This window comes from Odontesthes bonariensis, chromosome 5, assembly GCF_027942865.1.
Source record: "Odontesthes bonariensis isolate fOdoBon6 chromosome 5, fOdoBon6.hap1, whole genome shotgun sequence".
NCBI lineage: Eukaryota > Metazoa > Chordata > Actinopteri > Atheriniformes > Atherinopsidae > Odontesthes > Odontesthes bonariensis.
This window is the reverse complement of record NC_134510.1, coordinates 26,487,012-26,509,232: the sequence shown is the minus strand read 5'-3', so window position 1 is coordinate 26,509,232 and position 22,221 is coordinate 26,487,012. Positions and strand designations below refer to the sequence as shown.

The 22,221-nt window shown below is 38.8% G+C and overlaps 1 protein-coding gene across 3 annotated transcripts; it reads left to right on the top strand.

The window, feature by feature from the left end:
• Nucleotides 1-488: 488 nt before the first annotated feature.
• On the top strand, nt 489-21,885 carry ptpn6 (protein tyrosine phosphatase non-receptor type 6). Of its 3 annotated transcripts, none has more exons than XM_075465798.1 (16): nt 489-694; nt 793-856; nt 5,848-5,970; nt 7,633-7,827; nt 12,129-12,312; nt 13,244-13,360; nt 13,654-13,785; nt 15,188-15,284; nt 15,406-15,485; nt 15,601-15,747; nt 16,229-16,360; nt 16,456-16,610; nt 18,660-18,727; nt 18,836-18,987; nt 19,275-19,339; nt 21,597-21,885. In XM_075465798.1, the coding sequence occupies exons 2-16, from the start codon at nt 846-848 to the stop codon at nt 21,691-21,693; spliced, it is 1,755 nt and encodes a 584-aa protein (XP_075321913.1). In that variant the 5' UTR covers nt 489-694; nt 793-845; the 3' UTR covers nt 21,694-21,885. The 3 variants fall into 3 exon arrangements, with proteins under 3 accessions (XP_075321913.1, XP_075321914.1, XP_075321915.1); XM_075465800.1 differs by lacking the exons at nt 489-694; nt 793-856 and adding exons at nt 3,813-4,339; nt 4,684-4,758; XM_075465799.1 differs by lacking the exon at nt 489-694 and having other exon boundaries at nt 720-856.
• Nucleotides 21,886-22,221: the final 336 nt, after the last annotated feature.

Below are 22,221 nucleotides of genomic sequence, written 5' to 3'. Positions count from 1 at the left end.
AAGCAAATCTCTGTGCGAGTGCTGCAAACACAAAGCTTTTTTTGTCATGTTGAAGAGGCCATAAAGACGCTATCAGCCCACAGAAGTGTGAAGCGACAGCAAAGCAAAACTGTGTGGTGCAGAGCTGGAAGCCAAACTCGGGAACCTACGGTATCTCAGCCTCCATGCGCCTCGGGGCAGTTTCAGGCCCGGGAATGTGCATAACAGAAGTTGGCGTGCTTCAAAAGGAGTCAAAAGCACATGGCTGAAAAGTTCACAAACTGATTAACTGGTTTGAAAAACTCTTCAATTTTTTTTTTGTCAAGTTTATTTCTAATTTGCTGCCCAGTTAAGTCATTCGGTGGATGTTGATGACAGTTCTGGAAACTGCAAATGTTCACACAAAACAAATGTCAAGCACAAAGAGCATGACAAACTTTGCATACATGCCTTGAAAGATGAGGTTGGATTTACATGGAAGCAAATGAGAGGTGACGGCAGGAGAGCCACTGTTTGTGGAACAGGTCACGAGAGGAAGGACAAGGGAAGAAGGAGACAGGAACTGGCACATTTTCTCCTATAGATAGTACGTGATTAAGAAAAATTAGAGTAAATTACAGGGCGGGAAGACGGAGTGGGCTAAGTCTTGATATCTTATCTTAAAAGAGACTGAGGCTAAGCATAAGCCGGGCTGGGTTTCAAGATTGTGCAGACAGTAAGTAGAAAGAAATGTAGACTAAGAAAAGCTTTTAGCTGTTTGTAATGTAATCTGTTTGTTTCTGTGAGTTTGATTGTGATTGAATGACAACACAGGAGACTGGATTTACCATTCCCAATAATCCAAAGAGCTGAGAAGAGTCCACACAATGTCTTGGGGGTGAGTAGATTTTTTTTTCCCCTTAATCTTGTGTTCATTTCATATGCTTTGATGTACCTCTGCCTCTTTCCAATGATACCGTCTTATCTGCTTTATTCCTTTTCTTTTGCATCTTTCTTCTTTCTTTTGTTCATTTCTTCTTCCAGACTGTTAATCTTCAGTGAAAGATGTGTGAAACATGTTTAAAAAATTGTACCGTGAGCTGAGGAATACGCAACGTGGAAGCAAATCCACAGGTTCAGATAAAGATGATCTTGAACAATTTCCTAGAATTGTAGATTTTTTTTCACTAAATTCTTGTTAACTCATGTAGTTCATGTTTCGTATTGGTTATGTTATTATATTTCAAAAATGGCCATACAATAATAAAAAATGTTCTTGCCTGGTTGGTCACATTAACAAATTGTTATATATTGTTGTGTAGAAAGAGACCAAACTGAGAAAATGACTAAATCTATAAGTGACTAATTGTTTCAGCTTTAGCATTACATTGATGTTAACAGCCATGGAGGAAGCACTCAGATTCTTTACTGAAGCAAAAGTATCAATAGAATACTGTAACAGGCTGGTGACTGAAGCTCAGGATGTAAAAGTTGTTGGTTTAACTCCCAACTTTCCCCGCTTGCAGGTTTACAGTGTCCTCGAGCAAGATACTGAACCCCACATTGCCCCAAGGTGTCGCTCATTAGTAAGTCGCTTTGTATAAAAGCCCTTATCTAAGGTAGCATTACATAAAGGTAGTCCATTGTCCAAGTCCAGCACGAAAAAAAACCTAAACAAAAGGAAAGAATATACACTGTCAGGTATAATCCTTAGGTATAATGTAATCTCACATTTTTGATACTAAAGCATCCATGTGTAAGCGACATTTTACTATTGTAGCTGCTTGAGGCTTTTAATCTACTTTATAACCAGTATTATGTACAGATAACCCTGAGGGCTCATCAGATGATTAATGGGTGGGTAAAGCAGCAAAAACAAAGCCCTCATTCACAAATGTTTTTATTATTGTTTTTGTATTCTTTTATTTTTGATGAGGTGTTCGATCATTTGATCATTCATCAAGAGGAAATAATGCAATAGCTCGGAGGAAAAAAAATTTGCATTTGGTGGAGTTATTAACTCTTTAACACCTGGGGCAATGTTTGGGGCGACTGACTGACTGTAGTTGTGCCATTAGTGTCTTTTTAATCAGAATGATCTGTAATTTCAGTATGGCTTATTCAATGATAGAGAAGTTTTGAATTCTTTATTTAGAAAGTTGTACTTATATCATATGGACGCCCCCTCCGGTAAAATCTTATCCACCTCTATCCTTCCCCAAGGGGGATCAAAAGAAAAGAAAATCCTATGCTGGTGGAGAAAGTATCTGATGTAACAAATAAAGCTACGCTTCAACCTTTCTGTTCTGAACCAATCAGGATATGGAGGGACTGAGCCTCAGCAACTGCTGCCGTTTGGCTCAGCCAATGACAAATGAGAGCTGTGGACCTGTTAGTTATATGTGATAAATCAGTAAGCCAGCACTTAGTCTAAGTTCCTTTATTCTACAAATGTTCAACATGGCAGGAAGCTTCAAAGAATGGGCAGATCACAAACTTAATGTACCGAGGCAAGCATTCCACGAATATCCTTGTGTGAAATAGACAAAGCATCCCAGTGTCCCCAGCACAGCTGCAATCCGATACATTATATGACATCAGTGCAGCTAAACGCCATCTAAACATCTGAACACAACAAGGTCAGACAGACTCCTCCAAGCAACAATTTCAGCTAACACCAGAAAGTAAATTTATATTGCTGAAATCATTTTCCCATCGGCCTTCATAATGTTCCCACCCTCACAACAGAGCCTCTGAATAACCAAATGAAACAACTGAAAACTGACTTTTTAAAGCGTCTGGTAAGGTTGAAGGACTGACTGTATGTGTTAAATTGTCCATTCTTTAAAATATTCACTGTAACAGTAACTAAAGCTTTTTAAGTCAATTTTGTGGGGCTGAAAGTATTTCTTTTAAAGTGTAAAATAGGAGGAATTAGAAATATTTAACAACTTAAGAACAGTGATTGAGTGAATGAACTCATTTACTTTCAGCCACTGAACATTTTAGAGCTTAAATATTTTCTAAAGAAACAGAACTGCACATGCAATAAAAATGTAAACAGTCACAGTTTAATGGATTGCATCACACTGATGCAGTGAAGCACTTTGACCAAATCTGTGACCTGTGAGAGCAACAGAAAAAAAAACGACCCAAACAGTATGTTTGTCGAATTTTTGCATTTGTCTCACAGCCTGAGATGTAAGGCTCTGCCTTGTCAAAGGGGAAGAGAAGTCAAACCAGCTCTAACTGCTAAACACGACAATGTGTGAGGAAAGTAATGCAAACTGCAGAGCTGCAGTAGCTGGCGTTAACCACGACGACACCTGCAGGCTGCGTGTGTGTGCAGGGGGCAGGATAAGGCTACAGCGTGCTGTATGTTGTAGTTTTCTCCGCTTTACTTAAATGTTTCCCGCCAGACTTAAACCAACATTTTAGATTTCACACTAATATCATCACAGTTGGCTGTTCACTGGCTTTGCAAGAGGACTTTATGTGAAAGCGCATATAACTCTTGCAGCTCTTTGTTTGTGTGTCTGAGACAATTTGTGGAGCGGCTTGTGTTTGCAGTGAAGCTAAACCATAGTTATGGTGCAGATGTCTGTGTGTTCTTCTGGCATTATGAGGGAAAATATCTCTTAAATGCATCTAAATGCTCCTCGTGTTTGCAGATAGTATTGCTTGGGTATTAGGCAGCAGTATATTGATAAGAATAGCTCACTGTTGCAAATGTTTTACCAGCTGAAACCAGCACACACACACGGATTCACAAATGCAGAGGGGGGGGGGGTCGAGCAAATGAGGAAGTGCTCTTTGACTCTGATGTGTGCTTCATGCACGCACTCGTACACACCTGGAAGTAGAGAACAGATAAGCGTAGCAGACAGGTGGGCAGGCAGAGGGGAAAAGCTTTGCAAATACTTTCTGCGTGGCAATTTAGAGGCTTGCTCACAAAGACAAAAAAAACCTCAGACTGTGTACGTTTTGGATGTTTTATTCCTGTCACCACAATGGAATCGCTGGTCTCTTGTGATTCACCAATGAATGGAGCCGCTTGAGCCACCACTGCTGCTGTTTGTGTTCAGATCTGCACGGGACATCAAAGTGATGGAGTTGAAATCTTCCCTGCTCTCCGATAAGAGTTTTTGTTGTGGTCGTCATTAAAAAAACAAAAAAAAACAGAGGCGACATCTCTGTCTGCTGGAGGAATTCCGGCCTGTCAGCTATTTTTGTTCCTGTCTTGCTTTCACTATTTTGTGAAAGGAGACGTAAAAAGGAAGGAAGAGGAGAGCGAGAGAGAGGACGAAACGGAGGAGAGACCAACGAATACAGGGTGAACATCCTGCTGAGTGTCAGTTGTTTTCAAGAGCAGCTGAGAAGAGTAAGTGTTTACCTGCTTTTGTACAGGGACGAAGAGGGGCTCGGTAGGAAGATGAATGAGTGGAGGGGAAGAGTGTCAGAAAGAAATGTTGTGCGGGTTGATGGTAGTTTTTGTTTTTGTGCTTTGATGTAGAGAGATAGAAATCATAGTTTTGATATTAGATGGGAAGATGTCTGTGTTTGACTTAGTGTGTCGAAGAGCAAATGTATGATAATGACAGTGACTTATCTGCAGTTTAAGCAAGCTTAAAGTGAGGAAGTAGTGACGAAGAGACTGTTTTCTGTCTTTCACAAGACGAGCGATCCAAAAAAACTTATGCTTTTGAGTCTGCACATGTGGCACAGGTACAAGTGACTCTTCACCGATCAGTCGTCTTCTCTTTGGTCCCAGATTAAAAAAACAGGAGACAACATGGTTCGGTGAGTCAAGCCTCTGCTGGACACTACAATTCTCCATTTATCATCTCTGGTGGAGTTCTTTGTGTTGTGCGCAAGGCGTAATGACAACTTCTCTGTTTCCATTCCTCCTTCTCTGTCTATCGCCAGCTGTCGACTGTTCTTCTGTCATGTGATTTGTGATGCCTTGTGTGCTCAACAGTGTCTGTTCAAGAAAAGAAAATGTGTCATAAATTACATTTACGTTCAGGAGTTGAGTAAGACATCTGCACCCTCGTTTGTTAACATTCAAGTTCTTCGGTGTCGGGCTCCTTTCGACATGAACCGCCACGATTTAAAGTCTTGGATGGCATTTGTTCTACTGACTAAATAGTTTTAGTGCATTACGTTTAGTGACTTCATGGTGTTGCTGAAAACCTTTTCGGGATTTTTGGGCTTTTGTTGCGTACGGCCTAACATCTGCATTTCTGCTAAGATGGCGTTGTGCCTTAATTGAATCAGTGATAAATTGTTTTATAGAGGTGTTAACACAGCATGCATAATTACAGTAGTTTATAATCAAAAGTCTCTGCTGCAGAATAAGCAGTGTAAACAATACAGGCTGCACACTTTATTTTATGAAGAATAAAAACCGTATGAAACCGAGTGATGATGATTCGATTCTGTATCAGCGAGGGTGCTGATTAATTCATTTACAGTGTAAAAACATCAAAAAATAGTGAGAGATTCTTGTTAGAGGGTACCCAATGCCTCAAATAAGAGAAGACGTGAAAAAAACTTTTCACAGTTTGAACACAACCAGCAGTAGCTGAATGGATCCGATCATAAAAACATTTTACGTGTCATTTCATTCGCGTTCATCTTGTAGACTAATGAAATCTGCCTTTCCTTCCGTGGTAATTTTATTTCAGATCCAAAACTGAATTTGTTTGTGGAATGATAGTTTGTCTGTCAAGTGATGCTCAACTCGCAGTGTTTCTGAGCTGAATATGTGCTCTTACATCTCAGTGTGCGTGTGTGGAAGTTAGTCTATTTAAATGTCTATGTTGATAATCTAGCCATGCTATTTATACTAACTTTGTGTGTATTTTTAATATATGTGTGCTGATGCAGGTGGTTCCACAGAGACATCACAGGCCTGCAGGCCGAGGACATCCTGAAGGTACGGGGCATTGACGGCAGCTTTTTGGCTCGACCCAGCAAGAAAAATGTTGGCGATTTCTCGCTGTCTGTCAGGTAATAATAGAAGCTTTTTTAAAGCACCAGAGAATATCTTCTTTTTTATTCTTCTTCTTTAACTCAAAGCTGCTCTTTCTACGCCCACATAGATGGTTCGGCTCAACAAAGGCTTTTTTTTATTAACTTCCTAAATTCTTCTGCAGACTTTAAATGTCAGTGTTTATTACAAAACTGAAGAGATGTGCTGAACTTGTGACTACTCCGAGTAGATGGAAACAAAGTTTTCTGCTGCACTAGATGGACACGATAAAAACAGCTTTGAATTGTGATGCGCAAAATGATACTTAGAAAAAAAAATGCTGTTCCATTTGATTGGATCTAAATTTAGTTTTATGTTTTTAAAAGACAGAAATTCAAAAGCTCAACAAGTACAGCATCACTGAGTGATTAAACTACAGATCAATCTGATAGCTGCCGATTTAACATCCTGAGACCTTTGCTCTTTGGCTCAACTGATGTTGTAATGAGGCGTAATTGATTTTAAGATCAAGTTTTATTCCTTCAGTGCCGCAGCCTATTCATCTAAGGGGTATAAAATTCTCATTTAATGCTCTGCACGTACACTGATTCACCTATGTTATATATTTTTGTTATATATTTGTTGTTGTGTAGTTACTACATCAGTTAATAAGAGGCCTTTTCTAATAAGCAGGTCATAAATGTTGTAGAAAGGCAGCAGCCATGTGGGCCAGTTTCAGAATCCAGAATGCTTGAAGGGAAGTGATCTGAAATACGATGGCTGACAGCGGGGGAATCTGTAGTTTTAAGAGATAAGATATTAGAATCAAATGCAAAAACAAGCGGTAGCAGTTTATATTTTATCTGCCCTCTTGTTGTTATTGTAGAAATCAAAAGCTCTTTCTTGTCTTTGTCTGGCAGTTGCTGCAGGAGGTAGTGGGCCATTCACTAATTGCAGGCTTGTTGTTCTGATCTGTTGTTCCTGCTGTTTGTATGTGGAAGTGCGTGTGTAAAACTGCTATGTATGCATGGTTAATTTAAAACTGCGTTCCCTCTGACGGTGTGAATAGTGTACAAGCACATATCTGATTGACTGAAGCCTTCCAGCTTAATAGAAAAGATACTGTCACATCACAGCACCCCAAACTCAAATATGGGCTGTGATTCCCTAAAGTTAAAAGAGATTTTTTAAGTGATTCCTCTTAAGAAAGGTTTCCACAAATGATGCGTACAAGAAAATCAAATAAGAAAAAGAATAAAAAAACCTTTATTACTGAGGCAGCTAATAATAAAAATACTCCTTAGACAGTGCTAACTGTCACAGTAAGCACTAGTATGTGTAACTTATTTAAAGAAAAATAGTAACAAAAAGATAAAAAACAAGCTCACAGGAAAGAATGTGATTTTATCTGTTTTTGCTTTTTTTTTAACCTGGTCTATGGTCTTCTTCTTTGCTCTTTTTAAACTTGGCCTCCAAAGAAGGCCGAGGTGAAAAATGCTGAATTCACACGTCACGGACAAATATATGCACCAAGTAAACACTTATGGCCCATACTCAAAAGGCTTCGATTATCTATTCATACGTACATATTGTTACTTTCTTCTATCGTGCTATTAAAGCTTTCATACCTCGTCAGTATATTTCATGTCAGGAAAAAGCCTAACCCTGTTGTCACGTCTTGACTTTTTTTTCTCCGCCAGGGTGGGTGAGTTGGTGACCCACATCCGCATCCAAAACACAGGAGACTACTATGACCTCTACGGAGGAGAGAAGTTTGCCACCCTGTCTGAGCTGGTGGAGTACTACACGACGGAGAGTGGCATCCTTCAAGATAAAGACGGCACCATCATCAAGCTCATATATCCCCTAAATAGCTCCGACCCCACCAAGGAAAGGTGTGTGTTCTCTAATGACACTTCTCCATATTCACAGGCCGGCCTTTCAGCAGGGTAATGTTTAGCCCTTTCTGTGGGGCCTGCACATTCACACTGGGGTTAGGTGGTTAGGCCAGATTAATCTATTTATGACCTGCTACATTTCCTCTAACAAGTTATATTTTGGTAGTTGTTATTTAATTTACTTTAATCTTTTCCTCTGTGGTAAAGGTCACTTTGAAGCAGTTTAGGTATAGCAGCATCTCTGTTTCACAGTATGAGTAAAAGAAAATACGCCCAAGTCTTTTGAGCTGTTGAGGCTTCATACCTACAGCTGCCAAACTGCTACAGGTTTCGGATTAAAAGTGAGAAGTGTTGACATTATCAGAGGTGGGAAGTCGCAAAGCATTTACTTAAGTACTTTACTGAAAAAAGCCTGCATGTTACTCAAATGTGCAAGAATACACGCTTTTTTTCCTCAGTGCTCCACATGGATGTATTCATGTAATTCAAGTGATTATTTAAAATCCTCCTCAGAGATATTTTTGTGTACATATAAAAAAAAAAAGCCCCCATCTAAAATATGAATGTGTGTGCAACATGTCCTTCCGTCTTCCTTTGCATGAAAATCTGAAATCCGTGATCAAGCAGGTATTTGTTTCTATAGTTGAAGAGCTGGACAAAAGATGATCCTGCAGTACTTCACAGAAAACCTGTCACTGTATGCGCTCTGCAGGTTTCAGGTTTCTTCAAACATTCAAGCTGCACATTTGGCCCCAAACTTGTGGTTATGGCACAAAATTGTCAAAAGTCCACGTCCTAAAAGGAAAGACCGATTGCATGTTAGCAGTCAGGTGTCCTAACTGCAGTAGACAGGATTGGAAACAAATCCTGACGGGCGAGCCAAGCTCACAGTTACTCAAACCGGGGACAGAGGAGAAGTACATTTTCGCCATTTTAAGTGACTCAAAACTCAAGGTTCAATCTATATTGTTGATTTTTACACTTAACTTTCGAACTTTCGTTTTTTTTAGAGCACAACCACTGATCAATTACACGGGCCGCAGACTACAGATGCAACAGTGATGTTGTCTGGTTGATTTAAAGTTCTCTTCAAAGGCCAAAGTGTAGCGGTGTAAAAATCCATAATACAGCGTTTACTTGAACTGCAGTAAATGATTAGGATTCAAGTTGCTTTAGATAGCTAAAATTCATTTTAACGTGTACCTGCATTGAATAGCTGTAAGAATGGCTTGTTCCTCAGCTCCTGAGAAAATGGGAAATAGACAAAAATATGCTAAATGGATAAAAAGAAATGGAGAAATCATTAACAAACGCTAGAAAAGGCAGCTACTTTTACATGAAGATAAAAGGAATATTTATTTCACTGTAGGACTAGACACAATATCAGATTGAAATTATACATTTATTGTGGCCAAAAGAAATTCCTGTAACAATATTAATGCCCTATGTTTAGCTATGTGGACTATTAGTCAAATTAATCGAGTTTCTTCACTCTTTTTTTTTTTTTTTTTTTTTTAAATTGAGCTGAGGAACATAAAGAGGTGGAGAGAGAATCTGTAACCATAGCTATGCAGAACCATATATATATATATATATATATATATATGTTTGTATGTTTCTTTTATTAACATGTCATTTAAGTTTCTTTTGAAATCATATTAGTCTTATTAGTATATGTTAAACTCCGTAACATGTCACTCTTTATATCAATAAAAAAATTAGATCAGATGCTATTTCATCTCAAAAGTAGAGATAAACAGATAAATTATTAAAGAAAGAAAGAAAGAAAGAACAAGTGTGCCCTAATTCAAACATGCCACACAATCAGCTTTGACTCTTCAAATGGTAAAGAATGACTCAAGAAGCTCAAACAGCATGAAATACTTTATTATTCTGCTGCTGAAGTATTTTTGATGGCTTGCTTTTATAAAACCATGATAGAAGAGCATCTGCTGTTTGAAAGCTACAAAGTACCAGCTTCATTTCTTTTTTTCTGCAGTAATTGTCATCCATAGGCCTAATTTTTCCCTGGGAAATATTGTTTATGAAACTATTACAATGCATTAAAATTACTATAATTTGACATTTAAGATTAGATTGAACTATCTCAGCCTTCAATTACACAAGCAAACCATTTTTAGACATCGTTTGAGCAGGTAAAGAGATATTTTTCCTCATCAGTTATCTATCACATCGCTTCACAATCACTCAAGTGGTTTCACAGTCTTTGCCATTGCACTCAAAGTAGGCAGAACATTTAGTAAAATCACTGTGATTGACTAGAGCTAGGAAGCTGTTTTTACAAAAACAAATTAGGTTTGAGACACCTTATAGTTCGCTTGAGATAAGCTGATAAAAATGATTGCATAAGGAGAAACTCTCACAGCTCTGAAATGGAAACTTGTTGTTTTTGTACATAGAGCTGAATAGAATTGTTCTGTTATTTGCATAAAGAACTTAGCATCTGGGCTTTTATTCAAGATGAAATTCTATTTGAGTTCATAAAAATGGGAGCCAGGCACCCTCCTAGCAATAATTCCTCACAATGAAAACTTTAATTATTATTTCTACCGAAACATATATTTTTTAATTCAACATTTGTACATTATCCAGTTTTGGTATCGCATCTGTTATTTCATTCTTACTGGTAGATGTTCTAACACTCAAGTGTGTGGTTATCTAATATAGATACTTGATGACACAGATAGTTTGTCTGCATTCACCTCAAAGAATCCCGCCCTGATGCAGCTGAAGATCAGATAAACATTGCAATCTATTTGCTGTTTGTCGTAAATGGGGGTTAATATTAATTTTCTTTTTGTTAGTTTTTTTCAAATCTACCCACCTTGTACTTTTGAATTTAGAGAACTTTCTGCTGGAGGTGGTAGATAACTGATAGAGTTTTCCTCTGAGCTGGAAACACTGAGCAGCAGTAGGCTGCTTAAACTAAGTTAATGTCCAACTAGTACAGATAAACTTAAGCAATAACCCTCCTATGAGTCAAAGGGGACACTACGTTTTACTGAGTGTATGTGACAGCTCTTCACTGAAGCTGGAAGCTCTACCCTCTAACCCCCCTCGTCCTTCTATCTCTCTGTGTCAGTTGTCTAACTTCCCTTTTGTTGCTGCGGTTGGAAACTTTAAGTTTTGACACTTTTGAAAGCAATGGCCAGACCCTGCTTGTCTTCCTCTATTGCACACTTCATCATGTTCTTGCTCACTCACTATCTTCCTCATCTAACCTAAACTGTCTCAGCACAGCATGATTCCACGGACCTCAGTAGGTTCACCTTGTGGTAAACTAGATTTGATGTCAGTTCTCAGAAATAATGCATTCTAATTAATTTGCCTACACATTCATGCATAATCAAACTTCTCCACCAACTGTCCAGTCTGGATCAGTCACTGCTCAGTGTTGGACAGTCTTTAGCTTCTGCTAAACCGCACACACGACACCGTTTCTGTGCTGAAGGATCTTCTTGCAACCTGCTGGAAATACAATCCATTAGGTGGAGTCTTACTTAATTTTTGGACAATGAAGTAAATCAAAGAACCCTTAAAAAGCATGCTCAGAGTTCATAAGGATGGTAGGCATGGCGTGATGTACGGGGAAGGTAAGGGAGGGGCATTGGTAGCTGTTACAAATCGAAAGGGGGTAGGCTATAAATACTTTGTCCTGTTCAGCCACGAAATCTGTCATCAGAAATTTTCCGACCACAACACAGGAAGTTTAGAAGAAGAAATCGAGAACTGGGCCTAAAATTAAGTTACACTCAACCTGACTGAGCGTGCAATCAAACACACACACACACACACACACACCAGAAACACGCACACTAACACACAGTGTACAGTGCTGGACAGGAATAACTGTGTATAACTATATCTCCACATGCTCTATAGCTGCTTTTATCTCTTCATCTAATGCTATAAAAAGTTGTGGATTTCACTGTGTTCAACAGTCCAGTAAACCACATCACTCTGTTTCTGACAGCTGCTCAGCCTTGAATGCACTCATGGCCGTCTTTCACTCTACAGTCACAGCCTCAACGGTTCACTGCTCTCACAGTCTGTAGGAGGAAAAATGATCAGTTTATTTGTTTTTCAGGTGCCACATGCATAAACATCATGATGTCCTCTTGCAGAATGCATTTGCAAGTAAAAAACCTGCTGGAGACAAAAGACGCTGTATGCTTATCTGTGTTTTTTTTGCAGGTTGCATAACCACAAACAAACCCTGTTTAGCTCAGAACATGTTTAAAAATAGTCACTATAGAACTTTTTTGTCTGTGTCTCAGGTGGTACCATGGTCATCTGTCCGGCTCAAATGCAGAGAAGATGCTCACTGCACGGGACGAGCCGGGGACCTTTCTGGTCAGAGAGTCACTGTCCAAACCCGGAGACTTTGTCCTCTCCGTTCTGACCGATGAAATGAGCAAAACTGGTGGAAAGAGGGTCTCTCACATCAAGGTTATGTGCCAGGTTGGTGCCGATCCTTAACATGTGTGGTGTGCAAGATGTGTATATATATGTATATATACACATATATAAACACACATTTTTCTTTTGCTGGGAATATACAGAAAAAGCAGACCCTGAGACCGATTCACATCACACAAAGATAGTGAGGAATATTCCTAGAGTTGTGCAGTGCACTTTGAAATAAACTCCCATTTCCCTGCAACAACAGGCTGTTGCTCATTTTTCAACTTTCAGAGGTTCTGCAATAGTTTCTCTTGTGTATGCAGCAAATGCATATATATCTTTAATTATAAAAAATCAGCTGCTAACGCTGCTCACAAAAACAGGTCACAGCTCATTTTCATGAACTGCGTTTTCTCACGTTGTCGGTTGGTCTGTCATCATCAGGGCCTCTGCCCTTTATTCTTTGCTGTGGTTGGCCTCACTGAAAACACCATTCAGTCCTTATTTAAATGGGAGGCATTGTTTCTCCACCCTGTTGGGGTGTAAAAGATTTACGTGCGATTACCGAAAGGGTCACAAAGGCCTTTTTATTCGCACGCAGTTGAGATTAGGTGAGTTTCTGGCCTCAATGTGCTCTAATCCACCAAGTTTGTTTCAGAGGAGTGTGACTACATTGGTGTGTGTTCTTGCTGAGGAAATCAGCTTTACGGCCACTTTGATGAGTTTTAAGCATTGGCTGTTTTGTACTTTTGAGCTCCAGAGCAGTTTGTTTCTATTTTGGTGAATTGACATTCTGTTTGTGTCACTTCCTTACAAAGAGGCTCATTCCTTTTTTCGAATTATGCATGATTGCTGATCATTCCATCTAATGTGTGACTTTTCACTCCTTCAGAGTGTTGCTTGTAGCTTCATGGTTTATTTTTTACCACAAAATCTGACACAATCTGTTTGTGTAAAGCACGACATGTATGCCTCTGTGTTTGCCCAGAATGACAGGTATACGGTGGGAGGAACAGATATGTTCGACACACTGACAGATTTAGTGGAGTTCTACAAACGCAAAGGCATCGAGGAGCTCTCTGGACACTGGATTCATCTCAAACAGGTGAACTGGGCATACGGATGAAGTTGATAAAACATATAAAATTGTTAAGCACACCACAACATGTTTCTCACTACTACCTCAACAAAGTGACTGTCGGGGTTCTTTGAAAAAAAAAAAAGAGACTAAACTTTTCAAATTGATTTAAAGAAATGAACAACGCAGCCCACAGATAGGAAATATGACTCATATGAATGCCTTAATGTCTTTATGAAGTTGTGTTGCGTCCTCACTGGCTTTTCTGTCATCTCTGTTGTGAAATTTTCCGGCCTCTCCGTGCCTGTCCGTCCCGGCAGCCATATTACTCCACCAGAGTGATCGCAGCAGATATCGACTGCAGAGTGAAGCAGCTGGACCAGACTGCAGAGCAGCAAAAGGAAGGCGAGGGGGAGAAGAGCTGCAAGGCTGGCTTCTGGGAAGAATTTGATGTAAGATTGAACTCCGCCTCGGTCATATTTACATCACCATTTCACTCCAAGTTGTGGTGAAACAATTACTGGGTTGTCCCGAAGTAGGCAAATGTAAATTGAACATCAGTCAACTTGTTCAAAGACAGAAATGTCCATCGGCCTTTTTCCTCTTGCTTCATTAGTATGCTGCACTAACTAGCGTAGAGGAAGGAATGCTACCATCTTGTGGTGGGGGAACTGTCAACTACATTACATTACGGTCACTACTCATAGACACTGAGTCATCAGTATCAATATTACAAGTTCTTTTGATTTAGAATAAAAAAGAAGTGAATAACTTCATTAGATATAATACAATTGGGCTTCCATGAAAGATTTTTTTTCTCCATTCCTAATTTATCAGAGTTTTTCTTTGCTCATTCACAATCGTTTTTGGAAAATGAGCCCATTGTTACAACTTCAAACTGCTTGTTCTGACCAGCAAACTTCACAAAACCAAAAGATGTTTATGATGATGATATAAGTGACGTAAGAGAAGTCATATATACTCAAAACTGGGAAGCTGGAATCAAATATTTTTTTTCTCAACATTGTCCATAAATCCAATGTTGCTTGACTGAGGTGGTAGATGAGCTATTCAGATTGATTTTCATCAGTAAAAATACAGGAATTTAACACTTTTCACTTCTGCATGAAAAATGCTGCTTTTTTCTTTATTTTAAGTATTAGTAGTAATGTCCTGGGGTTGTCCATCAGATATGTTACTATACACGACATCAATAGATGATTATCACACAGCATTAATGTGCTCAAAGGAGCCTGTTCCTCTTTGACCCATTTTTCTGTAAATGTACAGTTTTATGAACGGGGTCAATGGATAAATCTGACGGGTCATGAGATTACAAGAAAAAAAGACAAAGCTGTGTTTCACAAATCTGCTTTTGGACATCCTCTCTTTGATTTTTAGTGAGCTATGGAATCGTTTGAGCATTTGTTTAAATGAAATCACGAGACATTTATAAGGAAAGTCATGTTTAGTTCGAGAAAAGAAAATCAAACAAACGCTGTATTAATCCTAAGCAGTTTGTTGAATTTCAAAAGCATATTATGATATCCCTTTTTAAAACTGTTTTTGATAAGTAACTAGTAACTAATGTGGTTACATTTATGTAATAGAACAGAAAATACAATGTTTCATGCTGAAATGTGGACAAGTGAACATATAAAGTTGCATAAAACATAAATACTGAAGTGAAGTACTTTCCACCTATGATTATTTCATAAAAAGTATGGTCTTAGCTCTGTTGGTCTGACCTCTAGTAGTTAAGTTTTCTTGGTATTGGCCCAGTGAAGATGTAAAATATTGTTCCCTGTATGTAAGAAATTGTAAAATACAGTAATTTCTTTGTATCTGTCACAGACTCTTCAAAAGTTGGAGGCGAAGGTGAAAAAGAGCAGAGAGGAAGGCCAAAGACCAGAAAATAAGAGCAAAAATAGATACAAGAACATTCTTCCCTGTGAGTTTCTCCTTTTCGTCCTCTTTTTTTTTTTTTATTATTCTCTAAATAAATTTTGTGACCAAATATCCACAATCTTTCCCACCATTTCTTCACTTCCTCTACTTGTTTCCCTCACAAGTCAATGACACCAGAGTCATCCTGGAAGAAGCTGATCCCAATGTTGTCGGCTCAGATTACATCAACGGCAACTATGTCAAAGTAAGTCCTCAAAGTCACAGCAGCAGCACAATATGACATCAGACCTGATAGAAAACTACCAGGATGGCCATGTTCAACATTAGTGTACCAATTCCTACATCTCCTGTGTTTGCAGAACAAACTGAGGGAGTCTGAAGATAGGAAAGTTTACATCGCCACTCAGGGATGCCTGCTGACGACCGTCAATGATTTCTGGCAGATGGTGTGGCAGGAGAAAACAAGAGTGATCGTCATGACAACAAGAGAAGTCGAGAAAGGCCGGGTCGGTATCAAAGTTACAATAGCAGATGCTGAAGTGGAATTTACGCGTGTGTTCTCACAATACTCTTGAAATGACAAAAAACAGACGGAATATCTGCTCATCTCTAAACCTCTTTCATGTTGTTTTCCACTGAGAGAAGAACTGAGGAAGATGGTTACTGCAGTACAGCTACAATAAAAGAAACTAGCTCAATGCAAATCATATACAATGATCAACATTTGAAAAGAGATTTGTAAACAATAATCACAGTTGCTCTGATTTGAATAGTTTTTTGTTCCAAAAGGCTTTGGGGCAGCTCTTCGCTTCTGTAATGCATACTAATGTGACTTAAAGATACATTGAAATACACAGAGTACCAAAAAATACGACAAAAAAAAAATGAAATATGTTGCATCATGAAAATATTCTGTTAAAAAAAGTAAATGAAGCACAGAAGATAAAGATAGACTTAATCTGAATGATGTTCATTACTTTTGTACAGAATAAATGTGTACCGTACTGGCCGGACCCTCATACCACAAAGGAATTCGGGCCCTACGTGGTGACCTTTAAGTCAGAGAGGGATGCTACTGATTACAAAGTCAGAGTTTTGGAGATCTCTCCTATAAACCAGGTGACTTCCAAACCTCTACTCTCGCTCATCTCTGTATATGTTACTGATGTTAATATATTTCTGTCGTACTGACCTTGTTTTTCTCTCATTCCCAGCCAAAAGTTTCTCGTACCATATGGCACTACCAGTACCTCAGCTGGCCTGACCATGGCGTTCCTCAGGAGCCAGGTGGTGTCCTCAGCTTCCTCACTCAAGTCAACGCTAAACAAGCTGAATATCCTGATGCTGGTCCCATGATCGTTCACTGCAGGTATTCGACAGCTGAAGCATTAATGGCTCATGTTTATGATGCTGCTATCAGCGAGATCATAAATCCTCCAGCTGCACAGGGTGCTGAAGCTCGGGGATAACATCTGTATTTGTTTTAATGCAGTACAAATATTACAGCGGCTGTTTGTTTGTTTTATTTTGTTACATAGTCCAGCTTTCATAGATAATTCTTGAAGGTTTAAGATTAAAAGGAACATACTTTCTGGACTAAGATAAGTGAAGTAGTAACTGAACAAAGGGCTTAAAGTCAACTGATAGTTTATCCTTTAGGAATTTTTCCTGTGTGATTTAAGATATACTTTAAGATATACTGAAGCTGCTTGGTGTTATAAGAATTATATGATCCCCGTGTGCATATATCGGCTGGCGTTTTCACAAAAACCTCACAACACTAACCATATTTCCCATATTTCCTCTTTATTCACACTGGTGAGATGAACTTCTCTCAGACCTCATCAGATTGATGTTCCCGTTTCATACATTTTAGCCTTAAAATGCACAAATAAAAAACTTTTTTCACAACCGAAACGATAAATAAGAAATGCAAGTTACTCAGTTATGTTATCAAATCATCTAAAAAAAAAAAAACTTTTAATTTTACTCCTTAAAGAGACCTCACCCAGAGCTTTGAAACACAGGTTCCAGCAGCTGATATTATGCCATTAAGTCCATCTCATATTGATTTGTAGTAATAGGCTGATTAGTTGATCAGACAATGAACCAAGCTCATTTTTGAGACGATCTGCATTATAATGTAAATGCTGTCTTTGATCAGACACAAAAAACATGATTCTGGCATCAAATACCAGCCATCTGTCACCGTGCTTCATAAATAATTGGTATCAGTCGTTAAAAACCCCAAATCCATTCAATCAGCAAAGTTACATCAACCCTTACAGCAAAGAACAGTCATGTTCCATATGGATTTATACTTTGCGTATTAATTTTTAGAAATTCCAGGTATTCTGAATTATGCCTGCTCCAGGAATGGCTCTATGGCAGTATCAGTCAGTTTTAAAAAAGAAACTTAAAAAATAATATGAAGAAAACTAAACTGTGGAATTTTGGTATGAACTCACCATTTTGATTCAACCATGTATTGTGAATACATACTGACGTTTGTAACAACCCAAATCACTTGGACTGCCAACTGGAAAAGCAAATAGAGTGGTTGTCCTTCAATAGGACGTTTGGTAGTTCAGTCCCCAACTCCTCCACCCGTGGGAGTGTGCAAACGCATGGTAAAGAATGCCACATTGCCTCCGACACCTTAATCGGTGTGTGATTTAAGAGAAAAAGCTCTGCGTATACATGATAAAAAGTGCTGGATGGGTGGTTGTTTGAATGGATAAATGAGACATATTTTGTTAAGTGATTTACAACAGGAACACGGTTAAAAAAAGATGCTGTATAAGTGGAGACATCCATCCATCCATCCATTTTCTATACCCGCTTAATCCACCCTGGACAGGTCGCCGGTCTATCACAGGGCCACACAGAGACAAACGAGACACACAACCATGCATGCTCACACTCACTCTTAGGGACAGTTTAGAGTCACCAATCAACCTAACATGCATGTTTTTGCGTGGTGGGAGGAAGCTGGAGTAGCTGGAGATAACCCGCGCACACAAGGGGAGAACATGCAAACTCCAGCCAGGAATCTAACCTGGAACCCTCTTGCTGTGAGGCGACGGTGCTTACCACCATGCAGCCCTAAGTGGAGACAATTTACTTTTGAATTTAAAAAGTACTGTGCAAGTTTTAAAGGTGGAAGGCCCTCCTGCCTTCATGGACATACAGTACATGCAACAAAACCATCAAGTCAAAATGTTAAGTTATCCAAAAAATGTGGTTTATGACCAACTCCGGTTCTCATCCTGCTTAGTCACTGAGCTTGTTAGCATACTGATGTCAGCAGACATGTCTGTTGATAAGTGTTGTCAGGACTCATGATGACGTTCACTTACTGTTAAATGTAATCTTTATTCATCCCAACGTGTATGGACTGTGTTGTGAATTTTCACAGTGCTGGAATCGGGCGAACAGGCACAATTGTTGTAATTGACATGATCCTTGAGGCCATCGATACTCTAGGTAAAGAAACTATTTCAAAATAATCAATCCATGAGACTTTTTTCTGTTCATGATTTATTTCCCTTAATGTCACACTGTCTCTCTCTCTCACTTCTCTTTCTCCTGTAGGTCTGGACTGTGATATTGACATTTCAAAATACATCCAGATGGTACGAGAGCAGCGCTCTGGTATGGTGCAGACTGAGGCTCAGTACAAATTCATCTACCTGGCAGTATCCGAGTACATACAGACCACCAAAGCCAAAGACTACGCCTATATGGTGAGAAATTGGGACACAAATTCCAGTTTTTATAGTTTACACACCAAGATTTAGCCTTTTTTTTGTAGCAAGTCTTTGCCTTTTTAGCGTGTCTTTTGATCACCAAAGCCAACTAGGTCATCGCCAGCAGAATGATACGTTATCAGAGCTGCTTGCGAAAGTTGTACATTGACCCAGGGAGACAAAACAATTGACCACAAAGACTAAACCAGCAGCGCAACCTTTCTCTGTGTATGACTAATGCTGAACCAGCTTTGAGTGAAACACCTGTTTGTCTCTTTCATCAGGAAACCGACACTGAGTATGGAAATCTACAACTCAAACACCAACCAGCAAGCAGGAAGGTGTCAAAGTGAGTGTGCATACATGTGTATGAATTGGATGTCCCTCATACGTTCACACCACTTCTCCAAATGTCACACTGCTCACCTATCTTCTTTGAAAACATGACTTACTTGTACTGTAGCCACTGTCTGCAGGCTCATGTCAGCATTTTGTTGAGTGGGAGCCGAGCTGCAGTGTCAGGAGCCAATGGAGAAAAGAGGATGTGCTCTAGTCGCAGCTGGACTTTGTTTTTAACATTTTCTTCTTTTTTTTCTTTTCTCATGACTACAGCCCAAAAATATGCATACCAACACGTCTTTTACCATTCATTGGCAACATGTGGGTTTTAGTCAAAACAAGCGCTGTTTGTGGTGTAGTTTAAACCACTCGACTATTTTGATTTACACAAACTGTTCCTGTTCAGGATAATAGAGATAAGGGGTTACAAAACGCGATTCCTTTTGCTGCATTACTGCTTTTATTTGATTATGAAAGAAAGTGGTGTATGACCTGCTGGAATTTCTGAGAGTCAAAATCATGAGCGTTGGAGAATTAACTTTTAATCAATAGGCCACCAGGATTATAACCAGGAGTGTCAAGGATGTGCTGATGGTCTGTTTAGACTATAACTAGATCCATCCACACAGTTTGTTGTGACTGTGTACCATAAAGAGCAAAAACATGGTTCTCTTGCATTAATTCACAGACCATTTTTATCTTAAGTCTTTAATCATGAAGATTTTTCATTTTCATTTGCTTCCTAAATTGACAAAACATTCAAAGATAAACAAACTTTTAGTTCCTCTTGTTCTGGTTCTTGCTCATATGGTTAATACAAACACAGCGGGGGGGTCTTTGGATGCCAAACAACAAATTGATGAATTAAGTCACTGAATCTGCTTAATAACATTCACTCCTGGCTGGACATGAACCAGCAAATGATTGCTGGTCATTGTTTTTTCTGCTGTTGCGCATTCATTTTGTCGAAGATTAATGATGCAATTAACCTTAATCACTCTGATAGGCCATAGTTGTTGTGAATCAAACAGTCTCTGTGGCAGTTATTATACGCAGATGGTAGAGATCTAAATCTGCCACCATCCTGGAAAAGTCCTTAGTCTTTATCTAATACCCCTTTTACACCAAAATGAGTGTGCATAAGCAAGTTTTTCAAATGCTTGTGCACTCGCTGAAACAAGGGAAATTACCTCTTCCTTACTGCCAGCCTTTATTTGATTTATTTGAAGTCCTGAACTGCTGGTTTAATTAAACTAATCAAAAACGATGCAACAGAACGTAAGATCCTTTTTCTTACTCTTTGTGAAAACCGGACATTTTTTTTTACAGTGTTTTTACGTGACTTGACGGGGCTCAGGATGAGATTAAAAAAAATCTGATTTTTAGTGTTCTGACCCAGTAGAATCTAATTAAAGTGACTCTACTTCAGTAGAGCTCCTTCTGGAGCCACAACTTTTTTATTTTTTATTTCTTAAATCGTTCCCCTTTCAAAGCTGATGTTCAGACATTTAGTGTCGCACTTCATGATAAAACAAAACGTTTAAGTGACAGGTTTGCGAAATACTCATGCTCAAAATCAAAGGTGCAGAAGTAGAGATACTAGCTGTGAGTCCTTACTCGAGCACATCCAATCCTGCAGTTGCCATAATGCAATGTGATAATATAATTCATTCGTCTCCTCCCTGGCTCACTCCACATGACGATAACACCGGCCACTTGTTGGAAGTCAGAAGATATTTCTTTTGTCAAACTCTGAAAACCTCCTTTAGAGAAACAGAAGAAAACGAACACCAGCTTTTTATTTTTTTTACACATTATGATGGAAAGGGAACCATTAATAAATAACAAAGGTAAACAAAATAACAGACAGTATTTATTCCTGAGTACAAATTAACTTTAGATCTTTTTTTTGTCTGTCACTTTGTCTGAAAAGGGCATTTTGACTTCTTGGCAGATTAACTTTCCTTATACAAACTGAGCAATGTTTGATTATCCAATTAGAAAAACAAAAAAGGACACAAACACTGTCCAGTCCAGCTTGTAACAGTAACTGTAAACTCTGACCTAGTTGGAGTTCTGAGTATTTGGCTGGCAGCTGAGACTGATTGATTCATGAGTGGTTGCTGTGTTTTTTTTTGTTTTATCTCTTATGCAGTAGCCCCTCTCATTAGTCCTGAATTATTCAGATCTGTGTCTATTCAGTGTCTGCTGGTAATGTTCAGTCTCTGAGGAAATCGCTAATCAGCTCTGCTTTTGTGCCTTTTCAGAAACAAAGAGGATGTTTACGAGAATCTGTCGAAAGGAAAGAAGGATGTGAAAAAGTCCAAGTCTGACAAAAAAAGCGGCTCAGTGAAGAAAAGATAGAAGAAACGGAGACGTTTCACTATGTTGTATTTATGCAGGAACTTTTTTGTTGAAGAAGAAGTCTTTCAGCAGACACCACTGAATGAAATGTAATTCTAAAAATGGAAACAAGAAAACTTGCAATTTAATAATCCATATGAATACTTGGATGATGTGTTTGTTAAAAATAAAGGTGGAATATGTGTATACTCACTGCATGGAGATAATTCTGTAAAGAGAACATAATCTTTACAGCATGCTGCTCTGATAGGAGCTACATCTCATCACCCAATTCTTAGTGCTGGACTTTAGGAGCAAATTGAACTTTTTAGCCACTTTATAAAAACTTCTGCCATGCTTTTAATCTTACAGATCCATATTATTAAGCATAATGAGAACATGAAGATTTAGTGGCTTGTTACTTTATCATATGTTCAGTTTAACTCTGCTTGAGGCACTTCAGATGGTAACAAAAACATTTGTCACATCTCAGTTGTAAGTTCTTCCAAATTAAAACCTTCGCAGTTTGAAGCCTCCATTAATTGTTGA

Coding starts and splice junctions, on each gene's coding strand:
- ptpn6 (XM_075465798.1), top strand. Junction 5,971..7,632: donor GATTTCTCGCTGTCTGTCAG/GTAATAATAGAA, acceptor TTTCTCCGCCAG/GGTGGGTGAGTTGGTGACCC. Junction 13,361..13,653: donor ACTGGATTCATCTCAAACAG/GTGAACTGGGCA, acceptor CCGTCCCGGCAG/CCATATTACTCCACCAGAGT.